Source organism: Numida meleagris, chromosome 4, assembly GCF_002078875.1.
Source record: "Numida meleagris isolate 19003 breed g44 Domestic line chromosome 4, NumMel1.0, whole genome shotgun sequence".
NCBI lineage: Eukaryota > Metazoa > Chordata > Aves > Galliformes > Numididae > Numida > Numida meleagris.
The window spans coordinates 85,010,311-85,022,128 of NC_034412.1; the positions used below are offsets into that span (position 1 = coordinate 85,010,311).

General features: G+C 37.9%; 1 protein-coding gene across 3 annotated transcripts in view; it reads left to right on the forward strand.

The window, feature by feature from the left end:
- The window catches only part of SLC2A9 (solute carrier family 2 member 9), a 115,138-nt gene that overhangs the window by 54,634 nt on the left and 48,686 nt on the right, over positions 1 to 11,818 (forward strand). For all 3 annotated transcript variants that reach the window (XM_021396259.1, XM_021396256.1, XM_021396258.1), the window contains one exon: positions 8,003 to 8,190. In XM_021396259.1, the coding sequence (XP_021251934.1) occupies positions 8,003 to 8,190 (188 nt within the window). The remainder of the gene's footprint in view (positions 1 to 8,002; positions 8,191 to 11,818) is intronic.

An 11,818-nucleotide genomic window follows, 5' to 3' on the forward strand; every position in this document is an offset into this window, starting at 1 on the left:
TGTTTCCATTTCACTGAAGCTGATATTCCATTCCATACACAGCTCCCTGGTGATAATCTGCCGATTCACATGGATGAGCTGATCCTGATGCTCTTCATTTTGTGGTGTGACAGCTGTGCATGGCCATCTGGAACATGGCTTGTCTTTCATGTTACTGTTGCCTCTGCTGAAATGCACCACCCACCGCCCCACTGTGCTCACATCCACTGTTCGGTCTCCATAAATATTCAGCAAGTGTCAATGAATGTCAATGGGAGCCATTTTTTCCACAGGGAGGAATTCGATGACACACCTTTGCTTCATATGCATTTCCATGTCAGGCACCCTTTTATTAGACTGCCCTTCTGCTGCCATCTGTCACACAGCAACAACACATAATGGAATATTGGTAGAAAGATTCAACTTTTACTGCCAACACCAACATCTGCCTCTGACATTGTAGGCCAAAATAATAAAACAGGAGGCATTATTTTCAGAGCAACCCTCTTACGGTCACATAGTTTGCTTGTTTGTTTGTTTGTTTTTAAAAAGAGTAAAAGAAACTAGGCTTTGAAAAGAATTCTGAGCTTTGCAGAGAATTGAGGAGGCAGAAAACAGCTCTTCCAGGGACCACAAAGGAAATGGCTTGCCTGCAAATCATGGTCAGACCATCCAGTAGGGAAACCATGGCAAGCAGCTTGGGGCAGGCTGTTGAGTAGCTTACTTCTGTAGCACCATGCCTGGGCTTGGAAAAAAATGTCTTTTGGTGCCACATCTAAAGTTGATCTGTTTGACCTGATAAAATTGTAGATGTATTTCCGAAGCTATATCTAGCAAAGAGCCTGCATCGGCAATCACGTTGCATAATGTTAAACTTGTTTTAGAGATCTTTTCAGAATACTTCCACAGTGCTTGGAAACCTCACCAGTGACAGTAGAGCTGGGTCTCTTGTACATAGAGCTTAGAAACTGTCACAATTTCTCATGAAACTAACTCCACCTGCTTGGAAATTCACACCACTTACTTTTGGTAATAGGCCAATTGCAGTTCAGGATGTTTTCAGCATACGTGTTCTGAAAATGATTTGAAAATGAATCTAGAAACATCAGAGGTGGATTTTGGAGTAGAAGACATCAGAATAGCAACGTTACCCACACCTTATTTCCTGTGATATGGTAGCTGAGAAGAAATGGTCTTTAGTTAGTAGCTTAATGAGGTTTCCTGCAGATGAAAAGGTGGATTTCATGAGCCACGTTAGCAAGGAGAGCTGTAAATTTAGGCACCAACAAAAAAAGGAGTCTGATATCATTAAATTATTAAAATTGGTGGATATCAATAGAAGCTTTTGGACCTCATTAATTCTGAAATCAAGATTTAACTCTGATATGTGTTGTAGTACATATTGTAACTCTTTTTGAATGTAATCTGCAGAGATTTCAATACAGCTGGTAACTGGTGATTCTAGACAGATATGTGTAATGAGCCTCCCTTTATTTACCTACTAACAAGTTATGCTTCCAAGATTGGACTATTTGCTTTCCAGGCAAGGCAGCTTGTTAGGATATCAGGTACAAAGTAGGTATGGGTGGTTGTTAGATAAGATTTAGCTGTTCACAATCCATAAAATCCCCCTGTAAGGCAGTATAGATCACATCATCTTATATTTATTTGTTGTAGAGTATCTACACGGCTTGTTGTAAAGCACATTAGGGAAATAAGAGGTTTTCTTACCATTGCACATCTTTTGTAATCCCCCCTCTCCTAACATAGATTTGCAAATGAGAGTATCTTTGTATGTGTATTTAGTATATGGATAGGTGGGGAAGATGTTTGGGTGATTCATGGAATGCCTGAGTGAAAAATGACCAAAGAGACCTGCACTGTCAGCCTGATGGGTGGCATTCGGAGCCTTCCTCCCCACCAGGACGCACAGTGAAATTCAGATGAGACAAGAGCCGAGCCTCAGTAATGCAGTAGAATAATGAAAGCAAGTGGGAGGGATTCACAAAACAGGAATGTGAATAACTGAATCAACAATCAAGAAAAATTGTCTGCATTTTAGCCTTATCTGTAGAAATGCGTAAAGAAAAGCCTGCGTATTATGGAGACCAGAGAATTATGAAAAAACTACTGCTTAAAAGCCATTAATGACAGTGCACTATTCTCCATTATAATGATGACTACAATAATGCTTTTGAATTATTTGTCTTAGGTTGGATCTGCATATTAATATGAGAAATGTGCAAGTCTGTTTTGTGACTAAATCCTTTTCTCTATCCCCTAATGGATCAAGGCTACTTGTGCAAATATCATACATTTCATTGTGGATTATGTCTTGTTGGAGAAATATAAAAGCATTATTTGCAAAAGGTCCGCTGTATTTAAGGCAAATTACTACATTAGTCTTTTTATAAAATACTCTATGTAAAAGCTTCTAAAATGCAGATGACAATGTTAATCTTCCTAATTATTTTAGAGCAATAAAAATCCAGTTGGATAATGTAGGTCACTGAGTTTCCACAGAGTTCTGCTCCTGCTTTAGTCTCTTCATTTTTTTTTCTGCCCTCAGGAGATAACCAGACTATAACTACCAAATTACAAGTGGCCTAATTCTCTTTTTTTGGCAGCAGTGTAAAAAAGCATGATACCTTTAAGTGGCAAATAAGAGATACAAGGAAGAAAAAGGATTTAAGTGATGAAAAAGAGAAAAGATGAGGCAGGTGTAGGCAGATGTCATGTCTGAATGTAAACCACACCGTTACGAGACAAACCATTCCATGAATGCAGGAGTAAGGACGCCCCAGATAACTGATGTCCTTATGGATACTATGCTAAAAGCAGTGCTAGGAGCTGAGCACTGCTGGCCTTCCTGGAGTCATTATCCCGTATCTGGCTCTCCGAGACCAACATTAGCTGAACCCAATCCTGTATTCCTGTTTCACTGCTGAATGTTGAAGAACTCAATGCATTTGGGGGCAGAATGATTGAGTGGACTCACAGCACAATCTATAATGCTGCTTTACTCAATAAGTTAGAAGTCTGGTAATGGAGAGAGAGAAGAACCATCCCAACTCCCCTCTCTTTGGAATAAAAGAAGGGAGAAAAATGCCTGATATTTAACTTGTGTGATCATAATGCTCACCAGACAGTGGAGGAGAAATAGATATTCAAGTGACTGAAAGACTCTGGAAGGAGATCATTTTTAAATTGCTAAGAAACTGTGGGAGTAAAGGATAACAGGATAGGAACAGGAAGAAGAAGAAATCTGTGCTTGTAATTACATCCAATTTAGTCTCTGTTTACCATCCAAACTCTGAGACGGTGAGACAGGGATTTGGTATTTGTTGAATATTTGTTGCATGCCAAATGAATCCCTGGTCTGTGACTGTGGCTACAGGATATGACGTGATACAAACAAGACCAGCAGTAGTGCTGAGATAAAACAGAATAATTTTGTGACTAACAAAATTGTTTACAAATATTTGGGGAGTTGATATATTTCTTCTGAAGAATACTGTTGCAAAGAGGAAATCAGTATTTTCAATGCAGCTACAGTAACATGTCATGTAAACCAATAGTTGAAGTCATTTGGTGTCCTAGCTTCCCAAAGAACCATAACATTATTATGTCTTAAGGGTCAAATAACTTGGATATAATGTCACAGTAACATCTGTTGGTGACGTACAAAATCTGTTCATTTGCTGTGTTCAGTCACACATTTATATTCCCATGATTATTGAGGAAGCATTGCACCTGGTCTAAAAAACAAAGTGGTTTTAAAATTCTTTAAGGGATGTAGTTGGGGTTGATACCCTTTGATGTGATAAAAGAGTAAGGCCATTTCTGATTTTAAAAAGCAAGTAGTTATTTTTATTACAAAGCCCCTCATGGAGCCTACATGTACAGGAGACATTAAAACCAGAGTTACTGCAGGAAAAAATTGCTGCAAATCTAGTGATTTAGGTGAAGTTGTTACTAGTGACAGGAAGGTCACCTATGATTTATTTCTGTTTATGTGTGCTTTTTGTGTGTCTCTAAGCATTTCAAGCTATGCTGATTGGGAAGGAAGAGACAACCATGACTTCAAAACTTGCTGGTTTATGGTATAGGCTCTACCACAGTTGGCTGCTGGCTGCCAAAAGCTGGAGTGACCACAGTGTGTCTGCCTTGTTTGCAAGCTTTTCCTATACATCATGTCTTTTAGAAAGATTACTTGGTTTATTGGACCTGTGGTGCAATTCAGTTAATGAATTATTGTGCTGTTTGAAGGTGGCACGTGGTTATTTTGTTTCCACTGTACATCTTCGCTAGTTTCAAGTGAATCTGAATAGGCTGTGGATGGTCTGTAAAACCAGGTGTGAGAACAGGTATAGATGTAATCCCAAACTGGATGCTAACTCACAGATCTGTGAGCAAGTCTTTTGCTTGCAGCTGTATTTACTGAATTGGAATATCAACTTCGGGGTTTAGTATTAAATGTCGTTACACTATGTGGTGGTAGTTAATTAATATTTTAGTACATTTAAATAGCTGTTTAAATCTCCTTTAGCAAAATACTTCCAAATTATTCTTCTGGCTTGTCAGTACTCTAATAAAATCAGTGGTATGAGAAAATGCTGTTTTTTCATTTTGACAAATATTTTTATAGTGTAAAGTTACTACAGGGAAATTACTGCGCATCTGATTCAAAAATATTGAAGTCAGATGGTTTTTCTGCAAGCACTGAGGCAAACAGTGAGGCTCCCTGTATGTCCACCAGTACCCAGGACAGAACCCAGTGTTAATGGAGAATGTTTCACTGGGTTCATCCAAACCTGTACTCTGTCTTTGGCAGTAGCCAAAGAAGATGCTATTTAAGGAGAGTTTATACAAAGCTTAGTGTTAAAGACAGCAGTTTTAACATACTTCATTATCAGTGAAATGAAAATGAACATATCCATAACATATCCATGGGAAACACAAGACAATATTATTCAAACATCTTTGTACTGCTTCGTTTTTCAAGTTTTCAAAGGTGTAAGATCTATTACCCCAGCTGCTAGCAGTGACCACTTTTCTCTGTTTCTGTTTCATCACACAGGGGGCTGGCTCTGTTCTGTAAACCACAAAATAGCATTTTGATCCTTTCAAATATCTTCTTGAAGTCTGTATAGTAATTCGGTCTTTGTAACATCTGTTTCCTTTGCACAGTTATGGAAGTACTACAGTGGAAAAAGAGTAAGGAATTCCACATGTAGCTGAGTCCCTCAGTATCCAGCTTCAGCTAATTTAAAGGCTTGGTTAGTTTTAAAGACAGGACATATTGATTTTATCCAAACCTTTGAACCACTTTCAAATGTTTCATATTCACGTAGCTGAGATGAATGGAAACCAGTAGTGTAAATGGTAAGGGTTTCTATCTCCTTTCCCCTTGCCTGGAAACATCCACTTCTTTTGCTCTTTATAAAGGCGCTGTACCTTTGTCTGTTGAGTATCTAGAACCTTCTGGTCTAAGAAAATTAAAAAAGAAATCTGGAGAAGTTCTAAAGGTTGCTAGAAATGTAACAAGCAGTGTACAGAAATGAAAGCAAGGTATCCCTATGGAGGGAAGCAGGTGATAACAGCAGGAAATGAATCATTGCAGTGGGGACAGGAATGACTGCTGTGATTCTCAGTGCCAGTAATGCAGGAGTTTAAACTACAAAATGAATAAAATTGAAAATAACAAATTAAAAGACCTTTGATTTTTCCCTGTTAGTGCAGAGTTTATTTCCACATTAATTATATATAAAAGTGTGATTTTTACTGTACTGAAAAAGTGTTAATGAAAGAACCTTAAAGATGTATTGAGTAGCTGGAAAATTTGTTACTGTTGTCTACTGAAAACTATGCATGAATAGCATAGCATTTTCTTAGCATTTCTTGACTTGTTAATTTTATGCATCTGTCAAAGTTTCCTATTGACATTTACATCTCTGATCCTAAAAACAGGGAGGAAAGAAAAAGAAAGCAGGTGTCTATATTTTTTCCTGCCTCGTGCTTGGTGATTTTTGGTAATTGCTGTTTTTTTTTTTTTTTACTTCCTGGTCCCTCTCGAAATGCAGCAAGCTCCCTTGTGCAGAACAGACAGATTGCTTCCATTTTACTTGACTGCACCTACATTTTTTTACTTGTGTGCCCTACAGGAATGCAGAGAATTCAAAGGACAGGAAAAAATAAAGAAAATCGTGCACTGACCTAATTTACACCAATAAACTAGATGCTTAAAAATCTATGAGAATCATGTCAAGGAAGAATATTGCAATATACGCCTGGTTATTCTCAGGGTTATCTGAGCTTTTCTTTGTGAGTGCTCTAACAGTACTGACAAAAGTGTAATTTAAGCATAAGACATTGACTGTAATGTGCTACAGGTTGTTCCAATACTACACATTGTTCCAATTTTACATTTCCTATCATACCCTTTAAATACACCACACTCATTTTAACAAGTGCTTTTCATGTCATTTAATAATTAGTGGGCAGTGGCACAACAACAAAACCCAGCAGCTTAAATTCTTGGTTCTAAACTCTTTATTTGTTACTTCATTTCTGATTTATAAGAACTAAGTGAAAGGATAGCGCTCGTGCTGTCTTAGAGAATTTAAAAAATTCATCCTTTAAAAAATGATGCCTTCTGTTAACAAGGGTCTGCCAGGCTCTCCATCACCAAAGTGATGGAGAAAACCACACTGGTTTAGGCCAGTTTGTTCATGTGGCCAGTCCCTCACAACATCAGATGGCCACTTCTTGGCCTTTTTACCTACTGAGTGAAGTTAAAATTTTGTAACTCCAAAACGTAAATGGAGGCCAGGTGTTTTACTCTTGACTAGTCAATTTTTTTTTGGCTTTCTTGACCATCCAAGTCCTTTTTGTGATCCAAAAGGATGGACAGAAAGTGTGAACATTACTTATTTATATGCAGTGATGTGCAACGCACTGGATAAGACAAAAATGAGTTTGGATCTTAGAATAAATAAATCAACTTATTTATTTAATAAAAATAACTCATTATTCACTTTAAAAGGAACAACTTCAAGTGACCTGCTGTGTAAAGGATTGTTTTTAGAGTAAGCATCCTACTGGGTCACAAAGACTAGTTACAGGAATATGTTTAATGTAATTGTTTCTCTGCAGTCATTCTAAGTTGATGAACGTTTAAAATATCTCTTAAAAAGCCAACCCCTGGGATATAGTCATAAAATTGTGATGAAGTAATCATCAATTTATACCACATTTGTATTACAAGGTTTGCGGAGATGCACCCCCTCCACAAGGAGGTATTCACTTGTAGTACCTTTTGGAGGAGATGTAAGAGGAAAAGCTTTTATTATTCACACTGGAAGGATATCTCAGTGAGTCAACAACATGCAGTAATATAATACTTAGTTGCTTTTTTGCAGGAAGATACAGGGTTGTTTGCTTACATTTACCAGGAAAATTCACTCCCATACCTCAACTGTCAACAAATAGAAACTTTTGAACTTCTTTGGATAATCCTTTATAATAATAAGTACATTGAAGGAGTTAATTCTTATCTATATGCTATTGAAAATTAGATAATACAAATAGCTATTCCTTTTAAATGTTTGCCTTTCTTGTTTCATCAAGCTTATGTACATTTTTACATATTATTACTTCTCTATCCAATCTATCTTCAACAATAAAATCTGCTATATAGTTTGGTTGCATAAGTAGCTAACTCAAATAACATTAAGAGCTGCTTTGACATTAAATTTTTTTTTCTGTTTGCACAGGATTTTGACTCTGCACTGGGACTTTATGCTGTATTACACATGAAATAATATAAGGAAATATTTGATATGGTGCTAAATTAATTATTTATATTTCTGTTACAGTTATTATACCCAGAATAGAATCATATTTCTGGCAGAAGAATAATTATGTTGGAGTCCACGAATGCCTCCTACTTGTCTCATATATCATGAAACAAGTCTGTTACAAGTGACCAGTGTCTAGCTTAAAGTTTGTTCTCTGTTTGTAGCATTTCAGACCTTCCTTAGGAAAGACGACGTGTCTCAAGAAGTAGAAGAAGTTCTGGCAGAGAGTCGAGTCCAAAGAAACACCAAATTAGTGTCAGTGCTTCAGCTCCTTAGAACCCGTGCTGTACGATGGCAAGTCATCACCGTGGTTGTCACCATGGGATGCTACCAGCTCTGTGGGCTAAACGCAGTAAGTGTCCTTCTTCAGACCACTGCATCTTCTTGGGTGCTCCTTTCTTTCTCTTTAATACAATATACACTATATAATTCATCAATCTTTGTAGCTTTCCATTTTTGGCTGTTCCTTATGGTTTTGTTACAGCAGCATGCGGGAAGGCCTGTAGAAACCTGTATCAGTTGTATTAAAAATTAAATTAAAATAAATAAATAAAAAAGGAGCAGATGTTGAATTTGATGGAAAAGGTAGAGAGCATCGATCAGGAAAGAAGGGTATGCAGCTTCTAGCTTCTGTTTCTGATGTTGTAGTTCTGTTTCTGGACTGTAAATATCTGGTCTGATATGCCTTCTGTTTGTTCATGATACGGAAACTTTATCTTTTCAGTTCTATACTTAAAAGAAGTCAGTAACAATTTCTGTTAACAATTTCAAGAGGTTGCACTGGATGTTTGATTTTGTTGCTGTTTCATACAATTTGAAGTATAGCTGCATTTCAATCTCCTTTCTCAAAAAGGAGCTAAAGAGGACAAAAGACACAAAGGTGGTAATAGAGATCAGTCCTACTGACTAAATATAACGGAGGCTAATTATGGAATCATAGAATGGCTTAAGTTGGAAGGGACCCTGAAGATCATTGAGCTCCTACTCCCCTGCCATGGGCAGGATTAGCAACTACTAGATCAGACTGCCCAGGGCTTAAGGTCTTTTCATGGTCTTATTCTCAACTGTTGCAGCTGATAGCATCATCTGGAAGAGGTTCATAGGATAACTCAGATTGGAAGAAATCTTTGGAGCCCACCTGGTTAGTTCTTGCCCAAAGCAGGGCTAACTTCAGAGGTGGCTCAGGATACTGAGGGCTTTGTGCGATTGAGTTTTATGGATCTCCAAATATGGAGAGTCCACAAATGCCTGGGTAACGTGTTTCAGGTGTTTTCACTGTGAAAAGTGTTCTCTTTGCATCCAGGCAGAACTTTCCTTGCTGCAACTTGTGACTTCTGGGTTAAATACTTTACATTGCATGACATGAATATTCGCATAAAGAACCTCAAAGCAAAAGGGGATCTCATCGTAGATGAGGGCTGTTAATTTCTTGTACATGTAGGGTAATATTATTGCTGCTGAAATAAACTGCAAATGTGACTTCTCACTGTGATTTTGTGCATTAAAGCATACTTCAGCTAGGGTTGTTTTGTTTTGTTTTTATTTTCTTTTTTTTTCCCCACAGAGCTAATAAATGATGATAAGTGTAAATGTTCTTGATTACTAAGCTAACTAGTTCAGACTTGACTGAAGTATCTGTATAGCCTTACAAACCTTAATACAAAGTTTTTTTTCTAAGATCATTAGAAAGATTATTGTGATTAGAACTCTAGTATCAAAGCATTTTTTAAAAAGTACTAGGAGAGAGCCAGATTTTTCATGCTGTGGGGTGAACTATAAAAACATTATAGGTAAGGTATGTTTGGTTTGTTTTGTTTCCCTAATTATGAGATTTCAGTGCTAATGACAGGCTATTTTGTTCCTCATCCTGGATACTTTTTTTGAGAAGAGAGAAGTGAAATTATCTTCTGGAGAAGAGGAGACTCAGGGAAGACCTTTCATTCTCCACAACTGTCTGAAAGGAAGTTGTAGTGAGGTGGGGGTAGGCCTCTTCTTCCAGGTAACAGTGATAGGATGAGAGGGAATGGCCTCAAGTTGTGCCAGGGGAGATTCAGGTTGAATATTAGGAAAAAATTTCTTCTCAGAAAGAGTGGTGAGGCATTTAGAATGTGCTGCCCAGGGAGATGGTGGAGTCACTGTGCCTGGAGGTGTTTGAGAAACATATAGATATGGCACTGACGGACATGGTTTAGTGGGCGTGGTGGAGATGGCACTGGACTCGATGATCTTAGTAGTCCTTTCCATCCTTAATTATTCGTGATTCTCATCTAGTCTCTCTAATGTTTTTGATCACATAAGTGAAATAAAATGACACAGCTAAATTTCCAGGGGAAAGAGAAGGGTTTGGGGCCTTTAAGGATATTAAATAAGTGACAGAAATAGTCCAGTATTCCATGGCAGAGCAGAATCACACTCTCATAGCTTGTGCGTGTGTTTCAGGGGTCCAGACCAAAATGAACCTGAGTTGTTTTAAAGTATAATTTAGTGCCTCAGAAAAACTATTTTTGTTTTGATCTGTGTGCTGAGTTGGCTATTTCAAGCCTTACCTTATTTTTTTAATTTTTAATTTGTTTCTCCAACCATGTTATGCATGATAATATCATTCACATCAAATTTACATTCTGAAATTGATTGTTTAACTCGTTCATCCAGAAAAAAAAGCAAAAAACAAACAAAAACAACACAGAAGCGAATGATGAAAGCAATTAGGAGAAGTATTGGACCACTTGATTATGAGCTCAGGTTCCTTGTCTCTTCTGCTTGGCTTTCCTGACTGACCTTGATAAGTCACCCAAAGCTCAGAAAATAAAGGAGAGGTACAGTTGTGACAGTTAAGTGCTCAACCTGGTCCTTGGTTTGTCTAGCTGTGTCTGAAGTCACCTGCTGGGTGTGAGTCACTGTCAGCAAGGTTTCACTAACTGCAAAATCATCTCTTAAGCCATAGCTCTCACTCTTCACTTTGTTTGTAGTGCCCTGTTATCAGTCTGATCTTTTCAATAACAGCCATCTGGGCAGGGCATATGGGAAAGCTGGACCTCTTTCAGGCGAGTCTCTCAGGTCCCTCTCAGGGGAAATTACCAAATGGCAGACTTGTGTAATCATCCTGCTGGTATCTGTGTACATTTGCTCAATTTCAAGGCTTTATTTTATAATTTTTTAAAAAATTGTTCAAAAACAATACATTCGCCAGTTTCCATGAAGAATAGAAATCACGCTGAACCCCTGATCATATTAATCTATTTGATTATAACAGAATACCAAACAATCTGACCTGAATTGACAACAGTAAATGAATCCATATTAGTCTATTTTTATCGAATAAAATGTATCTATGATGCATAACATTCATAATATTTATATTCCACCATTATATCTTGGTTCTAAAGCAGAAGAAAACTACAGGGAAGTTGTAATTCATTGGTAAACTTCAAATCTTTTCATATAAAAAAATATACTGTACTGCATGTTACTTTGGTAGAGTCATTCCCAAATGGGATCCTTAGGCTTCTGTGGGGTCCCTCCTTCTGCCAAGGAACTGTATTTCCAATGCCAAGAAGTCTTGCTAGGGATGTGGGCCATGCAGCGATGTGTTTTCAGTAAGCAAAAGACCTACCATAGTGTGCTCTCCAAGCTTGATATAGAGAAGACCTGGCATCAGGCAGCTGAAGGAAGAGATCTGTATGCATACAGCATGCATGTAATATGCATCAGTGTTGTTGAAACAATTGCTTTTTCACCACTTTCTTTTCCTGGAATCATAGAACGTTTGAGGTGGAAGAGATCTGAAAAGGTCCAACTTGCCTGCAATGAACCGGGACACCTACAGCTCAATCAGGTGCTCAGAGCCCTGTCCAGCTTTACCTTGAATGTCTCCAGGGACGTGACAGCCTCTACCTCTCGGGGCAACCTGTTGAAGGGAACTGTTGAAATTCTTAGGAAGGAATGTATGTAGGGAGCTGACAGGTGTTTGCAGCCCATGA